This window comes from Phaethon aethereus (assembly GCF_964289735.1).
Source record: "Phaethon aethereus genome assembly, chromosome: 9".
Lineage (NCBI taxonomy): Eukaryota > Metazoa > Chordata > Aves > Phaethontiformes > Phaethontidae > Phaethon > Phaethon aethereus.
The window spans coordinates 26,944,991-26,971,786 of NC_138585.1; the positions used below are offsets into that span (position 1 = coordinate 26,944,991).

Consider the following 26,796-nt stretch of genomic DNA (forward strand, 5'->3'; position numbering starts at 1 on the left):
TTTCTAAGAGGCACGGACAAGAGACGAGGAATAGCTCTCCCATCTTTGCTGCTAGGAAGAGTTCAACTAAGTCAGATGTACTGCAAGGGCTATCTAAAATTTTATTAAAGAAAACAAAAAAACCCCATCACGCACAAAGAAAATCCAGGGCATCCCAAAATTAGGCTCTTGCTAGCACTTCTTCCACTGTCCCCCACTATCCATTAGCCTTCCCCTTCCCGCAGGTTTTCTCCCTCGTGCTGAAGTTCAGCAGAGCCCGCTGTGCCTCAGCTGCCCCTGCGCTGTGCCACCCGAGGCCATGCTCTCATCGGCTGCCTGAGATTTGGGGAGAACCAGCACACATCTGGCAGAACCCACTAGCCAGGAATTCACACCATGACTGCCCTCTAATAAACATATTATAATTTATATATTTAGATCAATATAAAGATATACTTACAGCAATAAATATAAGCATTTCTGTTTATAAATAGATGAAAGTATAAATGAAATAACAGCCACCCCATTTCTTTCTTGCATTCATACTGCTTTTATAAGACATCTTTGAATTTTGGTGAACTTGCTATATTTGCTTAAGAAAATTTCCAAATGTCAGAGAACCTGCAGGGTTTTTCTTGAAACAAGTTCCAGCTGATTATTTTCACAAAAATAAAGCTCCAGACATAAGGCAATCAAGAAGGATCTGGGCCAAAGCAACATCATGCAACATTATGGCCTGTGTTTAGTTAGCATTTACACGCCCCTGACAAATCTCTGACACTGTACTTTTTTCAAGGTTAAAATAAATAATTTTCACTGCCTTTCCGTGAAGGCAGAGGAAAAGAAGCCCGGCCATTACAGTTCTGTCTGCGTCTGGTAAACATCAACCACAATCCTGTGCCAGGAATGTAGCTGGTTTTGAACTGGAACATCCTTCTCTGTTTACTGGAAGTCTGCAAAAATGCTGTTAAGCTGACTAGGTCAGGAAGAGAGAGCACGCAAAGAAAATTCAGCGTGGATCTTCTGGTAGCAATTAAAAATAAATAGTGATGATAATACCTTCTCTCTCTCACCTAACTGTGACATCCTTTTTTTATCTTTCCTCTATGAATGAGCAAGATCTACTCAACTGATTGCCAAGCTGAGCATCAGCAGCAACACGTCCTTTTGATTGTAAGACTCGGGGAAAATGAATCTTTCATTTGGCTTTCTAACAAAGAGCCAAGAAAGCAAGCCCATAAAATAAATCCACGTTGTTCATAGTTTTGGAAAGAGTTAAATTCGACGTACATTCTTGTCAACTCTTTTCAAATACCTTGTATCATCCAAGATAAGCTGATGTGGGGAAAAGCACATTGCACTGACAGCTCACTTTACCCAGTTCATTTGGACTTCGGAGGCTCCAAGCGTTGTTCCTGAAGGATGAGGAGGGAAAGTGACGTTCGTTCTCCAGATGGTACGCTGTAAGTGCAGGCGCTAAAAGGATCTGTGCTTGGAGCATGTATGTGAAAAATGCTCAGTATTGGATGACGCCACCCCTGTCCCTGTCCAGCAGTTCATAATTACCCGAGTCTCTTAAACTAAAATTTTTGAACTTTCAAAACCAGAGAAACAGTAACTAGCCTAATTACGAAATAACAATGTATCAAGTAAAAAAGTAAAATTATTTTAATACAACTGGATTAAGACAGATTTCAAGACAAATTATCATCAGTGTTTTAACATTGATATATTTTGTTAATGAGTAGCATTTACATGTGAACAATTCCGTTTGTAATCTCCCGGTGGCTGCTGAGAATACCACAAAGGAAGGATATTATGATGAAATTACCAGCCCTAGTCCCACTGCAGCCTGCACTTATCCAGCCAGCCTTGATTGCTTCTACCACTTGGGCAACCGAGCTTTTAGAGAAGATTGTGAAAAACTGTTCAATGCACTCCAGAGGAAAAAATGTCAGCTCTTGGCTTTGCCCTTCTTTGCAGGAAGTCGTCCTGTTGCTTCGAGGTATTTGTTAATTATTTCTTCTTGAGTGCTGGGCGAACATGGTTGATATTTACAGTATTCCATCGTGTATTCACCCTTTCCCTGCAGAGTTGGAAGAAGAACAGTCAAAGTGAGGATGCTAAACATGTAATCCTATTTAGCAGTAGGCCACACCCTAACCTCTGAAATGACATGCAATAATCATTTACAATGAAGCATACAAACACCGTGTACTGAGGCACGTACACACGATGTGCAAAACCAGACAAACGGTATCTGAACACTTTTTTTGATACAAGACTGTAAGATCACCATCTCATCAGAGTGACGATTCTGCTTATCTGATCACAGTATTAATAACAATATTATTAACAAATTAATATTCCAGTGCTCACAGAATACCAGCACTCAACGTGTCACAAGATGTGGAACAGCAAATTTTATATAACACATGAACTTGCCCAATTCAAAAGCACTCAATGAGCATGTAACTACAGGCATATATATTATTTAAAAAGGACATCCTGATAACGTGAGCACTGCTGTCAAAAATCTCTTCTACTTGCAGATATTTATAACTTAAGGAGTATGCCTCAACTTTTCCAGCCTGTCAATTTAATACCTTTACTCATACCTATCACTTCATATTACTTACGAGACTGAATCTCTTCCCTCCTCAAAGTGTGAAAAAGAATTTTTGAAAAATAATTTTTTGTCCAGAAATGACACAGATGATAGCTATTACAGACTATTTTCCTATTTTGCATTTGTTTTGATTTTTATTGCTTTTACTGCTTCATATGCTATGTATATAATGATGCAAATTAGCACTCTTGATTTACATAAATAAACATGTTCTAGCAAAAAGTACCGGGAGTGCTTACCTCTGTGCAAGACCTCAGCTCAGTGGCGTATCCAAACATAGCATTCAGTGGCACCTAAAAATCCAAGCATACTATTCTTGTAAAAACAAGATCTTTTTCCATCAGCTTTGGGTTATCATCCACTTAATCTCAATTACGATATAAAGAGTCAGTAAAATCTGGTGTTCCTTGTAAACAGTACTGATCTAATTATCTATTTTTGTAAAGTATCCCTTATTTCAACTAACTTATATTCACTATGTGTTTTTAGCCGGAAACCCTAAAAATCTCAGAGCGTGAATGCACCAGAGCGGGGAGCATCCCAAATACAGTAACCTGCGTCACCCAGCAAGAGATCGTAACATTCAAAATGTCTCAAAGACTGCAGCTCTAAACACAATTTACGAAGCAGGAGTGATGCGGCGTGTGGTTTGTCATTAGCCGAGGTTTTGCTGACATGATTTACCCTACCACCGCTGCTAGATGGACACTTCGACATGACCTAACATGAGAATAAGTAAGTTTTTAGAAGGAACATAAAAGAAGGAACAAACAGTGAAGACAAGTCATTTGCGTTGACCTGCAATGATTACAGTTAATGCAGGTAACGGCTGAAGGAAGGCAGCTGACAAAAAGATCTTCCCCCTGAGCTCCGTGCCCTGGGATGGCTGCAGAGATTTCTCTCCCTCCGAGGCAGCACCACCAGCCCATCTCAAGAAACACGAGTTCTGCTCCTTTGGCTGCCACCACGTGATTTTAGGTTAGCAACTCGGCTTCTCTGGAGCAAGACAGATTTACAATAGGTTTACTAATACCGCACAATACACTGCCACAAGTTGAAAATTGATGTTATGCTTATCCACTGTAAAATTTGGCTACAAGTTTACACATATTAGTCAATAAGTAAAACAGTAATGGAGTCAAAAGGCAAAGCAGGAAAATAAAAGGGCAGGAATCAATGAACAACACAAACCTCAGCATAGAGAGTAAAGTAACCCTCTGTGCCGTCTTGTCCTGTGATCACTCCATGACGGCGATTAATTCCTGCTATCACCACTCCTTGGAATTCAGTGGGTGCCATCACCTCCACTGACATAATGGGCTCAAGTATACGCACAGTGGCATTTTCCATAGCTGGAGAAAAAAAGCTCGATTAAATAATCATACCCTGGTGCCTACCTAGATCGTGTGTACTAAATAACCTTTAATTTGGCAATTGAAGCCTTGCAAGAAGCCACCCAAATCCACTCCAACCGTAAGATTGGACGGGATAGCTAAGACAACTTCTTTCCCAATAGACCCACGACAATGAAAGCAAGCAGTAACGTGAAGTTGTGTCTTGCCAGATTGCATAAATTAACTTTCAGCTAAATTCATATGCAGCTGAACAAACTAAAGAACGAGGCTGTTATCACTCAAGCTACCCCTCTGCACAACAACGAAGTGTTTTATGGTTAATGCTAAGTGCTTCTTACATCAGTGGGGGAAAACAATAACTGACTATGTGGAATTCCAGCTCCCTTGCCTTGTACTGCCGAGACTGTAATGCTGAGAGGCACGCAGTCAGATAGAATGTTATTTTCAGACCTGTGCAAGGATGAAGCTGCTAGTGTTTCTTTATTCTAGGAAAAAGGATTTGCTTCATACAACTAAAAGAATTATTGTGTCTCCGTCAACATTTCTATAAACTCTTGCATATATTCTGCTCTACGCAACCAGCCACACTCTGAATGTATGTATGGATACACCAGGCAAGAAATGAACCTATAGAAATGAGATCAGTAAATTTAGCTCCAACAATAAAGACACCAGCAGGACTATGCATTCAAATGACCAGCTTCATACCTTGCTTTAGGGCTCCTTCTCCTGCTCTGATGAAAGCGATTTCACTAGAGTCCACCATGTGATGTGCACCATCATCTAGGACAAACCGGACTCCAGAGATCTTGTGCCCTGACGCAGGACCTTTTTCACATGCTTCTCGGAATCCCTGTCAAATAACATCTCAGAGTTAGCAGTTTTTAGACCAAAATGAAGCTTAAAAAAGAGCAGCATTAACATCAGCATATAAAAGACATTAAACTTAAAAACCAAAACAATAGTAACAGACAAGGTTACATCTTGGATGGACAAGGGGTCCATCTACCCCACGGACCTTCTTGCTTGATAAGATGATGGAAGAACAAAAGAGTAGGGAAAATTTTTCTTTCCCAAGCATTTGAAAACTTGTACTACCATTCTTTGGCACCTCAGTTTGATACTGATGTTTTTTAGAAAAAGAAACTGTGTAACAAGCTAAGGACAAGAAAAAGAAATGTACTCAGGATTTTGCTTTGTTAAGGGACTGTATGACCAAAAACTGAAAGAATGCTCCACGTGGAAAGAACTACTCTAACCATTCGACTGAAGCATAAGATTCATTTCAGAATGCATGGTTTTTCCAGGACTTGGCAAAAATGTTTTAAGTGTTGCATCGTGGAATAACAAAGGAATTATTTTAGGTTGATCCATTATTACGGGAACTGAAAAATTATGCTAGGTACTACTTAAAGTAGTACATGATACATTATACAGTTACAGAGAGACAGACGCAGAAGAAGCCACAGAAGAGATGAAAAAGAAAGAATATTTGGTAATTCATGCAGGAAACCTAGCTTAATTACCATTTCCTACCTAACTGGCCTCAGGGAAGTCACAAAAAAAGTTACATAGCTAGGGGGTAGAGTTGAGAATCGCACAGACACAATCAAGAGCAGAAGAGGCCCGTTAAAAAGCAGATTCAACAGGAGGCTTGTTTGTCCGTACGAACAGAAAGCCTACCTTTGGCACCGCGGCACTGCTATGGAAACAGAGCAAGCACACACCACCAAAGAAAACAAACAGTAGCTTCTAAATTAAGTGGAAAAGCTAGGAATGTAAGATTAAGCAGAGCCACACAAGTTTGATTCTGCTTCCAGTGAAGTAACGGGAACAGCCTCCTTGCCTGGGGCAAGACAGCCACAGTAAACAAGGAGCGTATAGCAGGACAACAAAAATCAGGATTTCTTGTACCATACCCACACACAAAACGCTTTGTACCTTTTCAACAGCAGGCACAAATTGTTTTGGAATATTTGTGCCAACTGTTCTGTCTTCAAACTCCAATTTTGTGTAGTCCTCGGGATCCAGGGGCTCCAGAACGCCTATGACTTTGCCATACTGGCCTGCTCCGCCCGTCTGTTTCTTGTGTGTATACTCAAACCTAAGGACAAACAAATTCCCCCCAAAATACTGCGTTATTCATTACACAAACTGTGCTCTAACCACCGTTTTCTAAGGAAAATGTTCCCATTCTGCATTTGGCCACGGGTTAAAAAAAAATGGCTAAATGCCGTAACAGCGGCTGAAACAACAGCTGGGGATATTTAATGCCCAAAGAGGGAGCACCAAGATTCTTCACCTGGCAAGCAGGAATCTGAGAGATCGCGATAACTCAAATCTCTCAAAAAAATAGCTGCAAAACCAAGCTGCTTCTGTGTGCCAATAAAGCCTGCTTACCTTTAGGCTTGTGCTTTTTGTTGACTGAATAGCAGTATTTTGTTGTTGTTTCTGCACATACCTGCAGTTTCCACCCACAAAGTGCTTTGCCGTTAGGGGGATATTTAGGGGCAAACCTCGCGAATATGAACTATTAAAGGCTTTTTAAGTGAAACCGGAGGGATCCGAGGTCTCTCCCAAGCACCTGCCCGCTGCCCCGCCCGGCTGTGGCGCCCAGGCCTGGCGGTGGGGCAGCCCCGCCGTGTCACGGCCCGTCCCCGCGGGGGTCCCCTCGGCCAGGCCGCTCCCGGGGACGGGGCGGGAGGCGGCCTTGGCCCCGGCCCCGCTCCGCCCCGGCGCTTCCTGCGGGAGGAGGAAGCGGCTCCCCGCCGCCATGGAGCTGCCGCCGAGCCACTACCGAGCCAGGCGGGCAGCGGCGCTGGCCACCGGCTACCTCTGCTACCGGCGGGGCAGCCCCGGGCGCGGCCTGGCGCTGCGGGCCGTCCGGCGGGCCAGCGGGCAGGTGAGGGCCGGGCGGGGCCGGGGAGGCTGGAGCGCGAACAGGGCTGGGCTCTGCTCGCCCGCTTCCCGACTGGCGGGTTATCGCCTCGGAGGGGGAAATCGGCCGCTGCCTCAGACCGGCAACGGTCGCCCCTTTTCCAGCCAGGGAGCACTGAGCTAAAAGCTACCTACACCCTCCGGCGCGGGCATTTCACGCCGTGTGTCTCTGCTGGGATGGGTGATCTCTGGCCCGGCACCCTCTGGCAGCGCTGCCGGAGCCAGGTGCGCCGGCTGCACGCGTGTCCGTCGTGCATGGGAACGAGCCCCGCTCGTGACTTGCGTTGTTAGCAGGAGGGCAGATCCGCGCCGCCTGCGCGGCACAATGCTCCCGGCTGTCCTGGCCCCTTTGGGCAACGCTGCTGCAGGAACCGCGCCCTGCGCCGCGCCCGGGGTGCTCACCCGGGGCATCGCGCCCTGCTCAACCTCCCAAGCAAACTCACTCCGTCGGAGGACGCTCTTTTCAGGACAGACCTCACCACTGACCTGCTCTGGACTTGCTGGCAAACCTGCTAGAACAGGGGTTACAGCGAAACGAACCTGCCTGCTTAAGTCATTACTGTAGATATCCAAGAATATATATGACATGATACAATTCATAACAAAGTGCAAAATGGACTTAATATAAGGAACCCAATTAAGACTCCTGCCTCAGCGTTTAACCAAGCTGCACGCTATTGCACATAGTCATACTGGGAGCCCACGCAGGGCAATTCGGTGTACAAGTATACAAGGCTAGGAACGGACAAGGAGGTACTAATCCGACGCTACACCAGGTGCATATTAAGTGAGCGACCTTAACACGGCAAGAAGAAATAAAAGATCATCCTAGCTCTGAACGGGTCCTGCAGAGAACGGCACTGCTGCAGCATTTCACAATAACTAGAATCTTTTCCACAATGCAAAGCAGTTCAGTGTTTTATAAAATAAATGTTCTTAATGTTTTCCTTATTTAGGACATCGATGATGTCGGGCATAAGTACCACCTGGAACTGGTGTTAGAAGACGTCCTTGACAAAGTGAGTTCAGATTTATTTAGTTAATACATTCTGTGGGCAGAAGTTGGCACTACTGACATGTAATAAAAACCCAATGCTTTACGCTGCTGACCCCAGCTGAGGCCAGGGGACACACAATAATATTTGGTATCATGTTTCAGATTTTCCTATACTGCAAATCGGGGGGGGGGGGGGGGAAGGCTTAATTTTATCAAAAGGGAACCCCCATTTTCTATACCATAAAAGCCCTGAACATCTGGTACCTACCACTATGACACAAGGAAATGCTTGAGGGATGATTTCAGCGTCTTGCAATTTCAAATTGAAGTTATTTGAACCCATTACTCCAACTGAATAGCACAAGTGACATTCTGCACCACAAACATTGCCCTTTCTATCACTGCAGAAAGAAAACTCCCCTTTATAGTACAGTCACAGAAATATTATGAATTTAACCTTGTCTTAAATAATCACAAATCTGTATGGGCCAGGCTCATAAAAAACAGCAACTACATAAAGGAGAAAAAAAAAAAAAATCACATTTTAGAAGTGCAAATTACCAGTATTATACATGTATTTAATCACATATTAATATGGATCATTAACTCTGTAACAGGACAGTACTGTTAACTGCACTGCTGAGGTTCTTTATCATCTGGGCAACAAAAACATTGCTCCAGATGTGCAATTCACACTTGAAGGAGAACTTAAGAACACAGCTGAAGCAGATAACACATTCTACAATCGAATCAAGAGCCTGGAAAAAGAGCTTATGGCAGAAAACATACCAGGTACAAATAAGGGGCCTGGGGGAGAAGTTTTTGAGACAATGTTCTCCATGGCCAGAAGCAAACCTAAGCTCAGCTGGTGGTGGTCCATGATCCATATGGGAGCTCCTTCTGTATAGGCCAGGGCCGAGGGGATCTGGCCATTACCCCTACTCTGAACACATGCTGCTTCACTTTCTGCTATTCGGGGTGGTGGGTCAATGACAACGCTGCTAAATTTATTCATCACTTCTGAAATCCAGAACCGATACATGATTTGCACGAGATTGTTCTTGAAAACCACCTGCTGCTGTTACCTCTCCCTTTACCAGCGTCCTGCTCGCTGTTTGTGGCTCTTCTCGGTGTAGTACATCAGACACCCCAACTGTAGTACCAGGGTCTGCTCTTACTTTAGAGCAACCCCTGCCTTGAAGACCTTACAGAATATATGTTAAGAGAAGGAAGTGGGAGGAAAACACAGTGGTGATGTAGTAGCTCTTCCAAGATTACATGGAAGGTCTGTGACACAGCAAGGAACGTAAGCAAGTGACTTCAGCGCCAAACCCTACTATTAGGTGATAAGATTCTGTTAATGGCTGCAACTCCATAAATCTTGCTTAATGTGTATTATTTATTTTGTTTGCCAGACAGCCACGGCAATGTGTCCCCAGAAATGGAGCCCATCCGACTGCTAGCTTGGGTCGCCTCTGGCTATGTGATATGGCAGAACTCAACTGAAAACACTAATTTCCAACTTGCCCAAATTAAGCGTGTGAAGCAAGTGGTAAGTTACCATCAATGCCCTGCAAGAACAGTAGTGTTTAAGAGCTAAGCAGTTGTGCATGTACTGGACAAATTCTTAAGCAAGAAACCTCAATTGTGTCTGAACTTCTTGACCCGGTTTGTTTTTAAGCCAGTGTTTGCTTTTTCTTCCACCCATCCCTTTCCTCTAGCAAATCAGGACAGCTTTCACTGATGGCTTCAGTGTTTATTTTAGATCACTACTCCTCCTCATGAATTTTGCTTATAGAAACCATGTCTTCTCAGCAACAGCAGTATTATTTAGCTAAGAAAACCGACTGTCTCACTTGGAGGTCATCACATTGGTTACAGTTTTAAATTGCTTTCCTGCCTTTCTTCTTGCATCTGCATAACACGCACTGGAATACTGTCCTTTATGTCTTGATCTACGCCACGATCTAGCAATCAGTCACAGCCATACTGCTTGACATCTCTGTCATAGCCATGTCTAGACAAATGGCAATGGGCTGCACCTCAAATTCAGTAAGACACAATCTATGTTGCTTTTGTTTGCAGTACTGCAGTCTCCACCCATTTGCTATTTCACCTCAAAATGCTAATCAAGGAAGAAAATATTGATGTAATTCCACTCCCAATATTAGCTTTTTTATTTTGTTCTTCCCAAACTTACTTTTACTATTTTTTGTGGGGGAGGGAATATCGTAAGCCTAAAATTAATTTTTAGTTGAGACATTCATATTGCAGAAGTGCTGTCTAAATTTTTTTAAATGATGCAGTTAACAGTAACACTTACTTCAGGGATAGCTTTCTACTTGATCTGAAAACATCAATTGGAGCCATGCTCCTAGACTTGTATTAGCACGTTGAGCATCAAATGAGTTTATGCTAAGAAAACTGAATTCAGGAAAACATGTCACAAGACAGAAAGGGAACAGAATACTTCAGGACAAAGTATTTTCTATTTTCACTTACTTCTGAGTGGTTACGAGTGCTGTGTTTATCTTGAGCAGATCTGGATCTGCGCAAAGCTAAGAAATAAATACGACTGGAAAACCTCACTATAGCTATTCAAATTGAGTCATTAGCTGCCACCATCAACAGGCCACACACACTTCTTACCTGAACAGGCTTAACTGATTAGGCAACCTGCTTTCAGAAAAGTTATCAAAGCAAAGTTCTTGGCTTTATTTTTAAATTAACAGAATTCTATAGATTTTCCTAGTGGTTCTCTGTTCTATTTGGAGAAAATATACTGTGAGTTAAGAAAAACTCCTAAAGGCATGGTGAACTTTAAATTCAAGGAAATTTAGTATGTAAGCTAGAATAAAGAAGCAGGACTTCGTATTTAGAAAACTCAATGTATCAGGAGTCTTCAGAACAGACTTTCAGAGCCTGAATGTTTGGCCACTCAGAACAGCCAGTGAATTCCCATGAAGTTATGGGAACGAAGGAGAGGCAGAAAACTCATTCTGGGAGCACACTTTGGTAATGTTTTGCTGCCTCTGATGGCTATCTGAAAGCAGTTCACCGATGCTGCAGCGCTATGCACAAGGAAGATTTAAAAACCCTCTTTAGCAAACCAGATTAATTTAAGGCAGACAGAAGACTATTAAACTAAACTGGGCATTCTGTCACTCGCACAATCACTGGTAACTTGTTATCTGCTATAAGGCCGAAGTGTATTCCAAGCCTTATCCTAGAGACAAATTTATTTAGGATTATTTGGGTTAAATTGACACCTTGCAGAACCAGGTGTTCCCAAATGAGTTCCTGAAGTTGAGGTATATCTAGCTTCTTTAAAGGAGGAATTAGCACCATTTTAAGTTTCACATTCAGTCTCTCAAATGCAGGTTTGGAGTTCACAGAATACAAAACAGTATCTTTTTGTTTTGTTATAGTGACTAAGCTCCATCTGTTTCATTTGTTAACACAAGCTGCCAGTTTCATCTGAAATAGATGAGAATTTTTATGATAACCGGAGAGCACTGATTCACTTCTTTTTTAAGGTGGGGGGGAAGACCCAAATTCAGCCCTTTTCGTCTTGTCTTTCCAGAAAAGAAGTGATGAATATCTTGAATTTGACTATATGATTCTCCTTCATGAAATGGTGTCCCAGGTAAAGTCTTATTTCTGGAAAGCTTTTTTTTGTTTGTTTTAAGACTGACAGCAGTGTACCCTCCAATGCAGACATGCAGATGGTGGGGCATTCACAGATCTGATGCCTGCAGGTCAGTTAGCAAAGAGGGTGAAGTTAGGGCTATCAGCGTTACCATCTTCTGCCCCATGCAGGTGGGAGACAACAGGCCTCTAACCTGTGTCAAGAGACAGTAATTTTCAGCTCTTTCTGGGCCCTTCTTGGGAATGGCAGAGGTTCAATATACTGGTCATTCACAGCTCTCTCATCTTGGGAGATAGCATTGCCAAACTGGGCAGGGATAAAGGGAAGAAGCAGCTGCAGGCATCCTGGACTGCTTAACTGCATTCCAGCTGGAGCTGCAGAGCGCTTCTATGCTAGAGGACAGCAGTGGTGGACCAGTTACAGAGGCACTGTCTACCCCAGTAGCTCACAGAAGAGAGCAGCAGAAACTTTGTTTCCCAGAACAGTATTTACATCGTATGCTATTCTCCATCATATTTTTGTGATCTGAGCAAGTGTTTTCATAAGAAAAATGCAGAAAATTTGAAAGAGAAGTTCTCGATTGTGCAACCTCCTGTAATAAATCACCTGCTGATAACAATCGGAGATCTCACTACCACTTCTAGCTCCATTGCTTCCGACCCCACTGCACTTGGGGCATCTCTAGAGTTTTTAGTTCCTAAGTTTTCTATGAAGAAAAAATCCTGAGTAGTAGCAGCCAACTAATTGCAGAACAAAAGCATGGGTTCTTCATTGTGCTCTGTTTAGAGAAGGGCAAGTGTCCCAAAATATCAATAGCACCAACAGTAAGAAGGGTAATCCAGCACAGACATGCCTAAGCTGCAAAACTTGCCTAGACAGAAGAAGAATGTAGTTGGAGCAGCATGGAGCACAAAACGGCCTGAAAAAAGCTGGCAGGAGAACTTCAGATATTCAGACAGCTCAGCAGGACTGCGTGTTACAGTGCCTACCCTGCACTCTTACTGGTGCTTGATCAACCTACTTATATGGCTGCATTACAGCAAGCAGTTCCCGTTCAGCGTTGTTCAAAGAAAATACCGTCTCACCTTCCTCAATTTTATTTCCTCCCCACAGGAGATCATTCCCTGGCAAGTGACAGTTCTCTGGCACCCAGAGCATGGTGTTCAAGTAACACAGGAGAGACGCCAGCCAAAACATGCACTGGAGTAAGGGACCACCTGATACTGCAATGGAAGCTCAAATGCTACAATAAGCTTTTGAAGGGAGGGCAGAGAAGTTGATGAGGGCGGATATGCAATCAAGGATATTCCTCAATTAAACTTTTCCTGTACATTGTGCTTTGATCTGATTATCCAAAAGGCACTTCCTCTGCTACGTAATCAAATTCTGCATCAAGCTAAATTTAAAAAAACCTCTCTGTTCCCACAAAGAATACTTACTGCACAGGTGCGGAGATGTTCTCCCTAAAGGCAACTTTCGGCTTTCCCATGGTGCAAGGGCAACCATATTCTCTTTCCATTCGCTGCAGGAAAAAAAAAAGGCATAATGAAATACAGAGTTGTTCCATTGGAACAATACATTGGAAATTGCTTTATTTACAGATCTTTCTGAAATGAGAAACTTAATCAGGGTTAACCATGTTTTTGGTCTGGGGTCAGATTGATTTTTGAGGTCTTGGTGGGGGTGGGGGAGGTTTTTTTAAGTGTTACAAATTATTCACTGTCATTCTGCAGTCATCCTTGTTTAGCAGTGATAGCTTTAGACATAGAAAAAGGGAACAGCACTTATTATTTCGCTCAAGTTTAAGTTTTTCAAGACAAAAGCCATCTTTTCTTCATTCTGTCAACATTTCAGATACATCTATTGTTTTAGACTAAAATATAGACATCAACTTGAAAGAAACAAATAAATGACTGTAAGTAACTATTCCCTCCTGCCTGCATCATCTTTTATTATGGAACGATACATTTAAAAACACTGAAACAGAATAATTTCTCTCTCTTGTAGGAAATGGCTAACAGTAAAATTCATTATAAGCAAAGACTGCTAAAGCAAAGCATAGTGCTTAATAGAACATATTTTATGGACTTGAACCAAAAAGTAAAAATATTCCAGGCAGAAGTTGCATTTAAATAGATTACAAGCCTTCAAAACAGAACCCCTGTACAGAAAGAATCTTCGAAAGTTGACTAAGAAGTTAAGGTCTTCCCTAAGCAGCTAGTATTGTTCACATTGACAACACAGTGCTTTCTGCTAGGAAGATCTCAAAATTGTTGTCATATGATAGCCTTGATTTACACAAAAGCAAGTGGAATTGTACACCTCCAAACTTGGTGTGCACCCCATTACAAAATCGGGCATGAAGGCTGGCATCAGCCCATCTGCAGCTAGATTTTGGTCTCAGCCAGAAAGGAAGGAGAAAACAGTCAAAAGCAGAGTCCATGGAATCTGCTTTCCAAATTACCTGGGCATAGATTTCCAGGTGCAGTTCCCCCATTCCAGAAACAATGGTCTCTTTGCTCTCATCATTAAAATGGATTCGAAAAGTGGGATCTTCCCTTGTAAAGCGGTTCAGGCCTTTTGAAAATTTATCAAAGTCATTCTGAAAAACAATTACACACACAAGAAAACATTAACATCCAGAAGTCACACAACAAAACAGCCTGAAATTTTCCTATCAACTGCTTAGCATTTCTACGCTTATGAGGTTATTTTCTGAAACACAGCCATACATTTATAACTGTATTTATCCGTCCAGCTACTTCAAGTCCACGTTTACCCAGGTCAAAGACATGCATCTTCTTTATGGCATCTAATACAGTCACATGCCAAGTTATCTGAATGACATCTTCTAAAGTACTTTGGATAGAACATTTTAAAACGCTGCTCATTTTAGTCTGTGGTTCCATACTTAACTGCTAACCTGCATGAAATGGTAAAAGCAGAAAAGGAAAGGTAACTCAGTCATAAAAAGGTTGATTTATAGGCTCCTACCTTGTTGGAAGGCTTCATAGCTACTGAAATGACCGGATCAGGGATGTGAATCGACTCCTGCAATGGCCATAAAGGAAGAGATCATACAATTGAGTTCCAGTACACCTGGCGATACAATTTCTCCAGAAAACTCCGGTCACAGGAACTCCAGGTTACGAACAGGGATGACAGTTTTACTTACTTAGCTCGTATCTAATATTATAGCGTAACAAAATTATGTAACTCTCCTGAGGATTACTACAAGGCTACAACATAATGCATGCCATACTGCCAACCACAGTATTTCCAAGGTTTCCTAGATGCGACCTGATCTCTGGATTTCACACTAGTTAGAAGACTTTGCTTCCCATCAGATTTTGTAAATGTGTATATATAAATAAAACTGACATATTTAAATACCTACACAAATACATAGCTTAATATTTTTGGGTAACAGCATCCACTTCTAACAGCCCAGAACAGTTTGCTAACACTTCAGGAATATATTTGATGTCAAGTGTGGTAAACAGGTGTGTATCTCTCTTGCACATACCATACTTCTATATATCCGGGCTCCTTGAGGTATAACAAATAGTCATAAAAAATACTTGCAATTGCAAATACATCAAAATATATTTAAACTGAACAAGTGATTAAAAACTTTTACAACAAAATCCTGGTAAATTCCAAAGCATGAGGCATACAGATGAAAAGGTGTACTCACCATGGAAATGTTAGTACTAGTTTTATCAGTGAATGTATCCCCACTAGCACAATCAATTCCAAATAATGCACATATGTCACCTGCATAAACTTCATTTACATCCTTAAGAAAGAAAAGTTGACTGTTTAGATAACACTGAAAGATATATTACAAACTACATCCAATTTTAAGCAGCAATACAAATACTGTGTTTAAAAGCCTTAAGTTAAGCTCCTTTGAAAGTTCCAGCTTTGATAAAATGCTCTGTAACTTTTCCATCTATTTATTCAAAGCACAAACAGAAAAAGGGATGCTAACTTATTCTGGTCAAGCAACATACTATGTTTCGCGCAGTCCTGACCCAGCTATAGAGTTCAGGAATTTTAAACACAAAACGGTACCATTTGCAACATTCTGAGAATCAATTTTTAGTTTAACAATTGTATTCAATAATTGCATGGAAGAAAACTTTTTTGTGTGTTTTGCTAATGGAGATAATACCACAGCTGGCTTTCTTTAGCTATCACCGCAAAGCCATTTTATAATGCTTCTTGGGCAAAGGTTCTTCCACTTTAGTGGAAATAATACACTAGAGCTCATTCCAGTTTCTTGTAGAGCTCTAGTTAAGTGCTACAGGCAAGTATGAGTTAACAACAAAAGCAGAAATTGGACATCACATCGTTCAGAGGTAGTTGAAAATCAAGAAGCTCATTTAGTAAAGGCAACCCATCTGGATTGTACCTCTCACACTCACCTCCATGTTGTCGGAATGCATACGGACAAGTCTTTGTACACGCACTCTCTTCCCAGTCCTGGTGTTATAGATATAATCAGATTTCCTCAGCATCCCCTGATAAACTCGAACATAAGTTAACTGCCCGAAACGGCCAGCCTGGAATCAAAATTCATTAAAAATCAGACATAAACCTTCTGGGAGGCAAGACCACTACTATTCAAAGCATGATCTGCACTGACTGACGAAATGTTTCTGTTTTGAATTTAAACACTAGACGTGTAAATGAAACTTTTTTTAGCGTACTCTCTGCTTTCATTTGGCTCTGGAATGGAACTCGGCATCTCCTGGCAATTTTATTTACTTCTCCAATTTTACCAGCCTTAAAACTTCCCAACAGAGACATAACTAGCAATTTGGACAGCCACTTTCCATATGAGAATTTGAACTGCTACTCCGTAGGTAGCAAACAACTTGTTTCATTAAAATGGTGTACTTTTTTCCTCTCCAACTCTCTCATGTTCCATTGTTTTCAACTTCAAACAAAACCAAGATTTTTCTCTGGAAGTATTTGAAATAAGCCAACAAACACCCCCCCCCGGTTCTACGTAAGAAAATCATTAAGAATTTGAGGCACATAACCCATTTTAAAACTTCCAAATTTGGCATTGTTTGATACATTTGTGGATTTTATGGTTGAAACATTTATTTTTTTTTTTAAAGAAGTTAAATTTAAATTGAATTTAAACAAACTGATTTTAAAATTTGTTCTGTGTAAGTTTTGGTAGCACCATCTGTTTGGACTCACTCAGCTTTCTACTCAAATCAGAAACAATGAACCTGGATACCTTCTTTCCACCTGCAGGGTTAACACCATGTGAGTACAACTTTTGCTCCGCAGAGGTCAGATATTGGTAGCACGGGGAACTTGCAAGCAATTGAATAAATTCAGCTGGGTAATGTTTTGGGCATCCATTCTCTAGAAACTTATAGTTTAGCTTTCCCATATATGCAGTGACCAAGTAAAAAAGCCATCACATGCACAAATAGCTACACTTAAAACACAAAGCTTTAAATATGCGCTTTTCTCCCAAAACAAAAGGCATTTCCCAGGCATCACTAACAAGCCACCAATAGCTCAGTGCAAGCAAGACTTGCACACGCCAACAACTCTTGCAGGAAATGCCCTGCTTCTCTATTAGAGAAAGGAAAACATTAACAGCTTACCTCCAGTTTAAAAGCAAGGCCTATAAAAGGCTGGGAATCATCTCGAGCAGAGTTCAACAGGAACTTGGTTTTGTCCTCAGAATCCCTTAAAAACAGGGATGGAAAGAGAGTTTATGTTATGAATCAAACATGGCAGCCTCCTCTAAACATGAGCCCAACCTCAAAAAGTCCCAAGGGCCCTCGGTTTCACAGGTTTGTAACTGAGACTTAAAGATGCTCACACCTGTAGCTCTCATATGCTCAGAAAGTATCTCAGAGAAACTGCAGCAGATCCCAAAAAGGGGGTCAAAATTATGACAAATATCACTAGTCCTTCATATTGTCCAACTATTTTGCCATGAAAGTAATTGATCATTGCACAACTCATGGGCAAGTCCAGTTTTAGAGTGAAAAAAGAGACACTGCAGTAACCCTTCTGACAACGCTCATGAGCCACATGAGAAATTTTAGTCTATCTTAGCAGGCAGACGTTAGAGGCAGCGAGAGGCACAGAAGCAGTGAGGACTCAAAGAATCAGGTAACCGCTGGGAGAAAAAGTCATAAACTGTATTTATTAGCATCATTTCTGTTTAGCTATGATTACAAGTCAAACACATTAAAAAGACCTTATGGCCACCCCTAAGCCATGACTGGAATGTTAAGGGCTATTTACTGGCTCTAATGTTGGGTTTCATGCTTCTTAATTGTGAAGGCACATCAATAAACATGTGCAAAGGATAAAACACTGTTTACACATTTCAGATGTGCTCTCTCCTCTACTGTAGGCATGGTTTTAAGCGTTGCCATTAATTTCTACAGAACTATCTCATCAGACAGTAAATTTTTCAAATTTAACATTTAATGTGTGTTAAAAATACCAGTATAAGCAGTAAACCTCAGATGAGAGATGAGCTTCGTTTTGGAAGTTTGTGCAAAATTACAATGGCATTTAATACACACAGTAAATGATGGTGTATTTTGTTAGTAACGTCTCCTGCTAGATATTACACGCTTTGAAACCTGATTCCAAGACCGCTTCATATGCTCAAGAATATACGCACCCCTGGTTAAGAATACCATAGTTCTCAACCTCTGAAGGATTGGGGAGGTATTCCAGGACAGCATCCAGCAGTGGCTGTACTCCTTTGTTCTTTAAAGCACTTCCCACCAGTACTGGGGTAAAGGACTTCTTCAGTGTTGCTCTTCTGATTGCAAGCTGGAAAATATCAGCGCATTACTCTCCTCCTGCAACAACTTCAGGAGTCTGACGCAGTACTAACCAAGCAGCAGTCTAGATTCTCTCTCTGCTGGTTATCTCTACTCCTAGAGTAAAGTAGCCATTTCCACACAGACTCCTGTACAAGCCCCTACACAAGAGCTACCTGTAAAACTTGCTCCCAGAATTCTACAGAAGTGTGAGAATTTTTTTTCATCTTAGATTCAACTTAAAAATGAAAATGCCTAAGGTAAGTATAATGATAATCCCAAAATACTCTGTAAAAAGTTTCTTGATTCTCTGCTGGTAAAGTCAGGATGCTTAATTTCTGTTTTAGATGTGCAATTCCCCCTATTTAGTTATGTTGGGAAACAATACACATGTAAATTTGTGAAAGTAAGATGAGATGCTTTGATATCTTTAAACTATGGAAAACTCTTCTGAAAGCGGAAGTTAAGTAGGGAAGGGATATTTGGGCAAGTGCCATGCTCAATGAGTCATCATTTTTTGATGAAGGATGTTTTAAAGGCGCAACAGAAGAACCTATTCACATGCATCTACAGACCTGCTGAAGTTGAACCAGCTGTCTTGGGAATCATTCCAGGGCATCCTTGCAAACCGAGCAAGATAAACTAACTGCACGGTAACATCATGCTTACTCAGTGCCTTTCACCCAAGCATCACACAGCGCTGCAAAGCGTAGCTGAGCACTAACAGCTTCCATAAAAGTGATCATAGCCATCTTCCATAGAGGTGGACAGAAGCTATTTGCCCCCCTCCACACCCCCAATTAATTACTGAAGCCGAGATTGCCACCTTGGTCTCACGTCTCCCTGCCACTAGAGGATGCCATCTCCCCACGCTTACAGAGGCACTCACTCCAATTGCAAGCAGCTCCTGTCATCTTTGATAAGCTAAAAGAAATGAATCTTCCTTGATAGCCAAGATAGTTAACCACATCATCTAATCTGTGAGTTATTTACTGGACCCAAAGACAGACGCTTATCTTCATAATTAACAGAGAGAACAGTGGTTCCTTAACTTTGTTGATGTAGTGACTTCACAAAAATAGTACAAGGGAAAAAATCCTACATCAGCAATCCTGCTCATCTAGTCCAAGACTCTTCTCATATACCAGAGTGCTGGAAATATGGCTGTGCTGATGCCCAGTGTTTTTATTCAGCCACGTGTTTTCAAATGAAGCAACATGACTGCAATTTATCCTCATTAACAATTACCTTGGGTAAAAAAAGTAATTTTGTTTTCACAAAGATTATTGTCACCGAGTGCCCCACTGAGTATCCGGGGCACATCAGTTCCTTGAGTTTAGCATTACAGACAGCAGTAAATGAGGTGATGTTTAAGCAGCTGATCTTCAGTAAGCACCATATGCCACAACTGTGGCATCCAGGAGTGATACTTAGCATCGTTTCCACAAAAAGATATTTTCAGTGGAAACTTGGCTGCTGGCCACTGAAAGAAAATCCATCTTCAGGGACATATTAGTACAAATTAACCTGCATCTGCAATAGTATAGCCATTAGAGCTGTAATTAATTGGCTTTCAGAAGTGGGAAGCAGAGGCATGCTGAATAGACAAATTTATCTTGGTAACAGGTTTCCCTCCCAGCAGGAGCTATCACAAATAGCTTCCTGCTAAAAATCTCTCACCTCTTACAGCAATACAGTGTATTCACATCAGTACCGTTCCCTCTGCCAGGTGAAGGACAGATCCTTACAGGTCACAAATTGCTACTACATTTCTGTCTTTATCAAAGCGAGAAGGGCTGCTTTGTAACAGGAATAGCTCAGGCTTCATAAAATAATATTTAATTACTGGAGTAACTAAGTGCCTGGTTATAAGAGATACATTTGCTTGGCATACTCTTTGCTTGCATACTCTTCCTAGAGACGTTAATCACCAGTAAATCACCCATATAGCCAAACCAGTTTGAAAAAAACCAAACACCTCCAAACCCAAGGTCTGTAGTAAAGTTCAAAGCAATCAAAATTTAGCAGTCAGGAAGATTCAAATAAATAAATCTTAAGGGGACTTGCAACATCCATCAGCTTTCAGGGACTGCCAGTGCTCTTATCCCAAAACAGACGGAGTGGGCAACTATCTGGAAAGCAAGCACTGCAAACCCTAACAGGGAAAGGACTACTGCACAGGGGCAACCAGGCACTGCTAACGGGCCAAGTACTCAGAAGAGGACTTACATATCACACTATGTTTAAAATGGCAACCTCAGTGATCATGTCTGACTCGAACTCAGCTGGCCTAGCAGGCTCCACTCAAGAGAACCAGCTCCTGCTTATAACATTTACGTCTCAATATGGCCTGTCTTCTTCAGCTGCCAATTGAAGCACCCAGCTGCAGGCAAAGAAAAGCAAAAGGAGGTAGCCAGTGCCACGTCAGGCGGGCTGCAGACCCCAGGGAGACTCTGTGCAACACCACCGCTCAAAGACAAACTGTTCTAGCTCCAACAGCAGCTCTCTTAGAAAAAGCAGTCTGCCTGCAAGGCTTCCCCCACTGCAATGGGCTCTTCAGACCTCACTTTTTTATTTAATCACATTAAGCAACTCATCTCCTGTAGCAGTTTCAACATCTGGCTAATTAATAACTACTAACAGTGGGCACTAGAAGATTACTGCTCAAGTTAACTTCCGACACTAGCAAGAGGTGGTGGCAAACAGCAAGATGCATCACACAAATCCTTGCACCAAGCATGCATTAAGGGCAAAACCCAACCATGTTGGGATCAGGCCTGCAAACCATACCGCCCTCCATGTGGTTCCCTTACACCACCATCCGTCAAGACACAAAGCCCAGCAGACTGCTGTGTGTCGACAGCTACACATTGGTGTCTTGAGTTACATATCTACCCCATGGGGCTGTGCGGTAAATGCAAACCAGCTTAGCACTTCTTCTCTAAGGGTAAGTGTCCTCAGATTACCTTTATGCTCACGGCACAGCAGAAGCAGGTCCACGTGCGGCACAGGCTCTCTCGGGCTCACACTAGGATAGCCAAACTTTGCACCTGTCCTGGCTAAAGCTAATCCCACGGTAACTCAAGAGGCACCATTACTCAACTATGATCCTTAAAGAAAGGACTGCCATCCCACGTAACAATCCCCTAAGGCACATGCAGGTTGCCAAGTCTGACATAAAACAGTCTAAAAGAAGAACGTTAGTCTGCTGTCCAGCCTCCATGGAACCACACAAGCAGCTCTCATCCTGAAGCAAACAGTGGCAGGATTCGCATAATGACTGTACAACTGCAGCTGATCTTCCTAGACCTCCCTATCACCTTTCATTATGTGGACATGCACTTGAAGAAACAGTGATACCAAAAGGTCACGAGAACAAATCATTTTCAGTCTACGGCCATCTGATATTGGGACAATGGTGTTATTCATTACTTTTGCAAGCATCTCTTTCTGTGGGCATGTTTGCCATTTGATATCTGACATAATTCATAAAATAAATCATGTATCAATTTTTTCCCTCTTTCAAGAGATGCAATTCTCTTCTTTTTTGAAAACTTTATTTTGACCCGGGTTCATTTCCTTTGGAGTCTCCAAGTAAAGTCATTCCAGTTCCCTTCTAGCGTACTGCTCTTTTCACTTTGGTTGTAATCAGTGCAAATACAAAATAAGACAGGATTTCCTAGGCACAAAGACAACTTGCAGCACCTCAACAACTGACTTGCTGTGGGACATGAAGCAAGTCATGGCCATCAAGCTGTAACATGGCAACGCAACAGAATGACAAAAATTACTAGATGTACCTTTGAGCCATTTGCTTGTCTCTAAAGGGCACACGCACAAGCTCAGACTTCCCAGTGCAAACCAAGAATCAAATCTTGGAATGGGCCCTCAAGAGGGAGTGAAGTAGGAGTCCACCTGTGGGAGGTGAACTCGTACCAGAGAACTCAAGCAAACAAAATTTCTTCAAGACTTCAAGAAATTTTTATTTGGGGGGGTGTCCTAGTTTCAGCCAGGATAGAGCTGGTTTTCTTCACAGAAGCTAGTGTGAGACTGTGTTTTGGATTTGGGATGAGAAACTGTTGATAATGTGCTGATGTTTTGGGTTGTTGCTGAGCAGTCAAGGACAGTCCAGCTTCTCGTGCTGTACTGGGCATCACTTTTTCTTGTACATTCCTTTGTTGGTATTACCATTGTTGTTTCCTTCTCTCTTTCTGTCCTATTAAACTGTGTTTATCTCAACCCACGAGGTTTTTTTCCTAATTCTCTCCCCCGTCCCACTGTGGGAGGGGGAGTGAGTGAGCGGCTGCATGATGCTTAGTTGCCGGCTGGGGCTAAACGACGACGGGGGGGAAAGGGGAGACAGGGACACAAAAGAGCAAGATACAGGAAGAAGAACCACAATAAAGTTACCTTTAACTCAGCAGCTGTAGGAATCTTTTCTTCCAAAAACAGCTCCCCAAGTTGATCATCTGAGTTAGCAACACACTCGATCAACTCCCGACGTTTCTCTGCAGCCTCAGCTCTAAACTCAGCTGGAATTTCATCATACCTAAGAGTCTGGCTACACAAAGACAAATAACATAACCACTCTAAAGGAATACCACATGAATCAACCTTTCAATCACTACCCTTTCCAACAACCAGCCTGACCAAAGAATTCACCATTGACATGGACATTGAACAGAAAGCACATAAAAATATCAATGTGTAATCTCTGATGCTTTAGGAGGAGAGGGTTTCTTCCCACCGATGGCAGGAGTTTGCAAGGATGCAGAACAACCTGTTCAACAACCTCACCCACACCTTATCTTCATCCCAGTAAGCTCATGCCAAGCATACACTATCAGTTCCCGTTACGAAGCAAGTTTCCTATTTCTCAGGGTGGCAAGTGCGGCTACCACCCCTTCACACTACTGCAGTTAGCAAACAATTCATGCTGCAGCTCCCCATCACTAAAACTGACCCCGCAGAATCATTTTGCTGTAACTTGGAGCGCTGAGGGTTGATACCTCAGCCCTAGCACAAGCCACATCCCTAACTTTCCAAAGAGCAGGCTTTTTCATCTCTGAAGAGAAACTCATAAAAAGACTAGCTCCAGCTAAGAAATATGCAAGTTTCAAAACTTACCCAAGTGCACCATCAAAATATATAGCTTTTTCTTCAATAAGATCTATAACTCCTTTAAAGTTTCCCTCCAGCCCAATTGGAATCTGAACAAAAGCTGCATTGTGTTTTAACTTGGATCTGAAAAAGTGAACAAATATAAGTTAGTTCAAGAAAAACATCATTTCTACGTATGTGCTCTAGATGGTCTTTGAACAACATCCCATTCCTACAATATATCAATATTTTTTGTTCTTTGGATAGTGCCAAAAATCTACCAATACTGATGAAAATCGCCTAGCTGCATTTTAATCGGAGTGACTGCCAGTCCTCTATATCCCAACAGATACAGTGAGCAACTTTCACGGGAAAGGTGGCAGTGCAAACTGGTTTCAGATTAATTACTTGATTATGGGAGTTGCTTCTCCCTTAATGCATATTAATGCATATATCTCTCAGATTAAATTAGGCGCAGAAAGACTGCAGGTAGGAAGGAAGCAGCACTCCTGATATTTGAACTAGAAACCGTCCAACCCTGTGCTGTCTCCGTGCTGTGAGCAACAGCACGTTTGCTAGCAGGATCTATGAAAAATGAAGAGGTTGTTTTCAAAGTTGCTCTAAATATAGTTCCATCAACAAAAATAAATATTCAAACCCCAACTCTCAGTCACTGCAAGCCTGGGTTGACACTAGCATTTGTTTTTCTTGAGAACACAGAGCCTTGTTAAAGGTCAGATTAAGTTTTAACCTCAAGTCAGGTATTATCCTCCAAAACTGCAACTACAGACCCCACAAGAGAATGCTTTTCAATATTCTTAGTATTAATCTGCTATATGAATGGTTCAGAATTATTTCACAAATAATTATAAATACCTCAATTGTTGTACTGCTCTGGTTGGACTAGAACCCAATCTGTCCAATTTATTGATGAATGTTAAAAATGGCACACTGTAACGTTTCATTTGCCTGTTCACAGTTATTGTCTGGCACTGAACTCCTCCAACAGCACAGAGAACCAGAATAGCTCCATCAAGAACTCTCAAAGATCTCTCCACTTCAATTGTGAAGTCCACATGTCCTGCGTAACAAAAACCCTCCATTATTCTAGATGATAAAAGGCAATGAGAAATTGCTTTCTCATAGCTGCAGAAAAGAGCAACAGCCAACAGACTCAGTCTCCAGCTATACAGAAAGAGTCCTATTAGCTCAACTTGAGTGACTAAGGTACACAAAGATGGCACCATGCTCTTTGCATACATGAGGGAACAGCAATCTTAACACATTCCAAACTGTCGTTACCTGGTGTGTCTATGATGTTGATGTTGGTGTCTTTCCACATGGTGTATGTTGCTGCAGACTGAATTGTGATTCCACGCTGTCGCTCTAGCTCCATTGAATCCATGACAGCTCCAACTCCATCCTTACCTTTCACCTGGGGGGTAGGGGGGAAGAAAAAAAAAAAAAAGAAAACATTTGGTCCAAGTGAGTTTACTAAGAATTTTGCACATGCAGGACTGATGCTTTATATACTGAGATCATCTTTCATACAGTGAAAAAAAGCACAGATTGCAGAACTGCTTAGAATTCTTGAATTACAAACAAATTTGTAACAAAGCTGCACCTGCAACTTCAATGTATTTAGCTCTCCTGAGGATTGTTCCTGCAAATGGTTATCAGAAACCTGTGGGAAATTATGCTCCACTGTGAATTTTAACAAGCCAACATACCTGAAACGAAAAATTACATCCCTAGGTTCTCTGTTTCTCACAGTCATCTTTGACTACATCAAAAGAAACATGTATCTTCTGTTGTATATTTATGACATGGATAGTAAGGGAGAAGTAAGTCTTGAAATAAGATCTGAAGTGTTCTGAAAAGGGGAGAACACTACAGTAAAGGAGGGATTACTTTCTATCCCCTTGCCCTCCACTCATTTTTAAAGGGGTACCAGGGAAACCAGCCGATTCTTAGGACTCCATCTCCAGCTTGACCAGAAAAGCCTCACTAGGTGCAGCAGGCATAGCTCCCTCACCCCGTGCCCTACACCGTGCGGGTGAACAAGTCACAGCAACATTGCGATGGCACCTAGCACGCTCAGCCCATGAAAAGCAGCTCTCTCTGGAGTCCTCTGAAAGCTGACCTCATGCATTTGTGCTATCCTGCCCGTATAGAAGAGAATTCGCTCCGTTAGTGTTGTCTTCCCCGAGTCGATGTGGGCCGAGATGCCAATGTTGCGGATCCTCTCATTGGGAAGGACTCCTGAAGAACAGTGCCTGCAGGGCTTCAGCAGAAACTGAAAGGCAAGAGGGGATCGCAGGCTTAGTTAGGAGCAGGTCAAATGCAGCTCACTGTGCCGACAAAGACTTCCAAACTGCTTTTCTGTCAAACAGGTCATTTAAAGCAAAATGCCCTTTCCAAGCACCCACAGGGTCACCTCAAAGCTCTGCGCTGCACTCGGAGAAACCAGGCAATCCCTGCATGCTAAGTCCGGCTTTGCCAGTCCCGCCTTTCAAACTCCGCCGTTACGTTCCCGGTCTCCCCTGCTTCGCCTCCGGTTCATTCGGCCGAGCCGCCGCAGGCATCCTGCGGCGGACGCGGCGCGTTCGGCCGGGTCTACCCTCTCCCCGCCGCCATCCCCTTCTCCCCTGCCTCCCCCCCGCCTTCCCCTCCCGCCGCCCCGGTATCGGGGGAGGCCGACACGGCCCCGGGGCAGGCCCGCACCCTGCGGAAAACCAACAGCTCGCGTCCGTCCTCCCCGCCGTCAGCTCGTCCCCACGCCCGCGGGCGGGCTCGGGCCTCGCCGGGCCCCGAGGGGCCGCGTCCCCGGACCTCCTCGTCCGCTGGGCGCCCGCGCTGGCCCGCCCGGCGGGCGCCACCACCCCTCACGAAATGGCCGCGGCCAGTACCTGCAGCTGCAGCCGCAAGCGCCTCTGCGGCAGGCCGGCCCGCAGCAGCCGCAGCATGGCTCCCTCCTGCCGCCGCCGAGGTCAGCCCGCCGCCGCTTCCGGGGCGCCGCGCATGCGCAGCGGGGCTCGGGCGGCTCCCCGGGGCCGGTGCCCCCCGCTGCCGAGGCGAGACCCTCCAGGACATACTAACGGATCACGTCAGAGAAAACGGGACATAGAGGAGGATTCACCCAGGAGTAGTCCCTCAGGAGCTCTTGGGACTGAGCCCACGCAGTACTTTAATTAGTGACCCGTCATGATTAGGCTTTACACTATTGATGAGAGCGTTCGAAGACGTTGAATCATCAGAGCAATGCTGTGACTGCAGAGTCAGCTGATTTCAGAAAATCTTTGGAATTTTTTTTCAATTTTAGAAAATCA

General features: G+C 42.8%; 2 protein-coding genes across 2 annotated transcripts; one reads left to right on the plus strand and one right to left on the minus strand.

Moving 5' to 3' along the window:
- Positions 1-1,933: 1,933 nt before the first annotated feature.
- On the minus strand, positions 1,934-26,490 carry GFM1 (G elongation factor mitochondrial 1; the record flags this gene model as incomplete). Its single annotated transcript, XM_082003634.1, is given in 19 exon segments — positions 1,934-2,065; positions 2,848-2,901; positions 3,800-3,960; positions 4,672-4,816; positions 5,905-6,067; positions 12,986-13,068; positions 14,011-14,148; positions 14,541-14,597; positions 15,244-15,345; positions 15,977-16,114; positions 17,183-17,267; positions 18,223-18,377; positions 22,778-22,928; positions 23,495-23,611; positions 24,344-24,548; positions 24,770-24,902; positions 25,611-25,763; positions 26,377-26,457; positions 26,461-26,490. Coding segments are annotated over 19 exon segments (2,283 nt in total).
- On the plus strand, positions 6,737-12,755 carry LXN (latexin; the record flags this gene model as incomplete). Its single annotated transcript, XM_082003531.1, has 6 exons — positions 6,737-6,865; positions 7,857-7,919; positions 8,515-8,689; positions 9,313-9,449; positions 11,481-11,543; positions 12,660-12,755. The coding sequence occupies 6 exons, from the start codon at positions 6,737-6,739 to the stop codon at positions 12,753-12,755; spliced, it is 663 nt and encodes a 220-aa protein (XP_081859657.1).
- Positions 26,491-26,796: the final 306 nt, after the last annotated feature.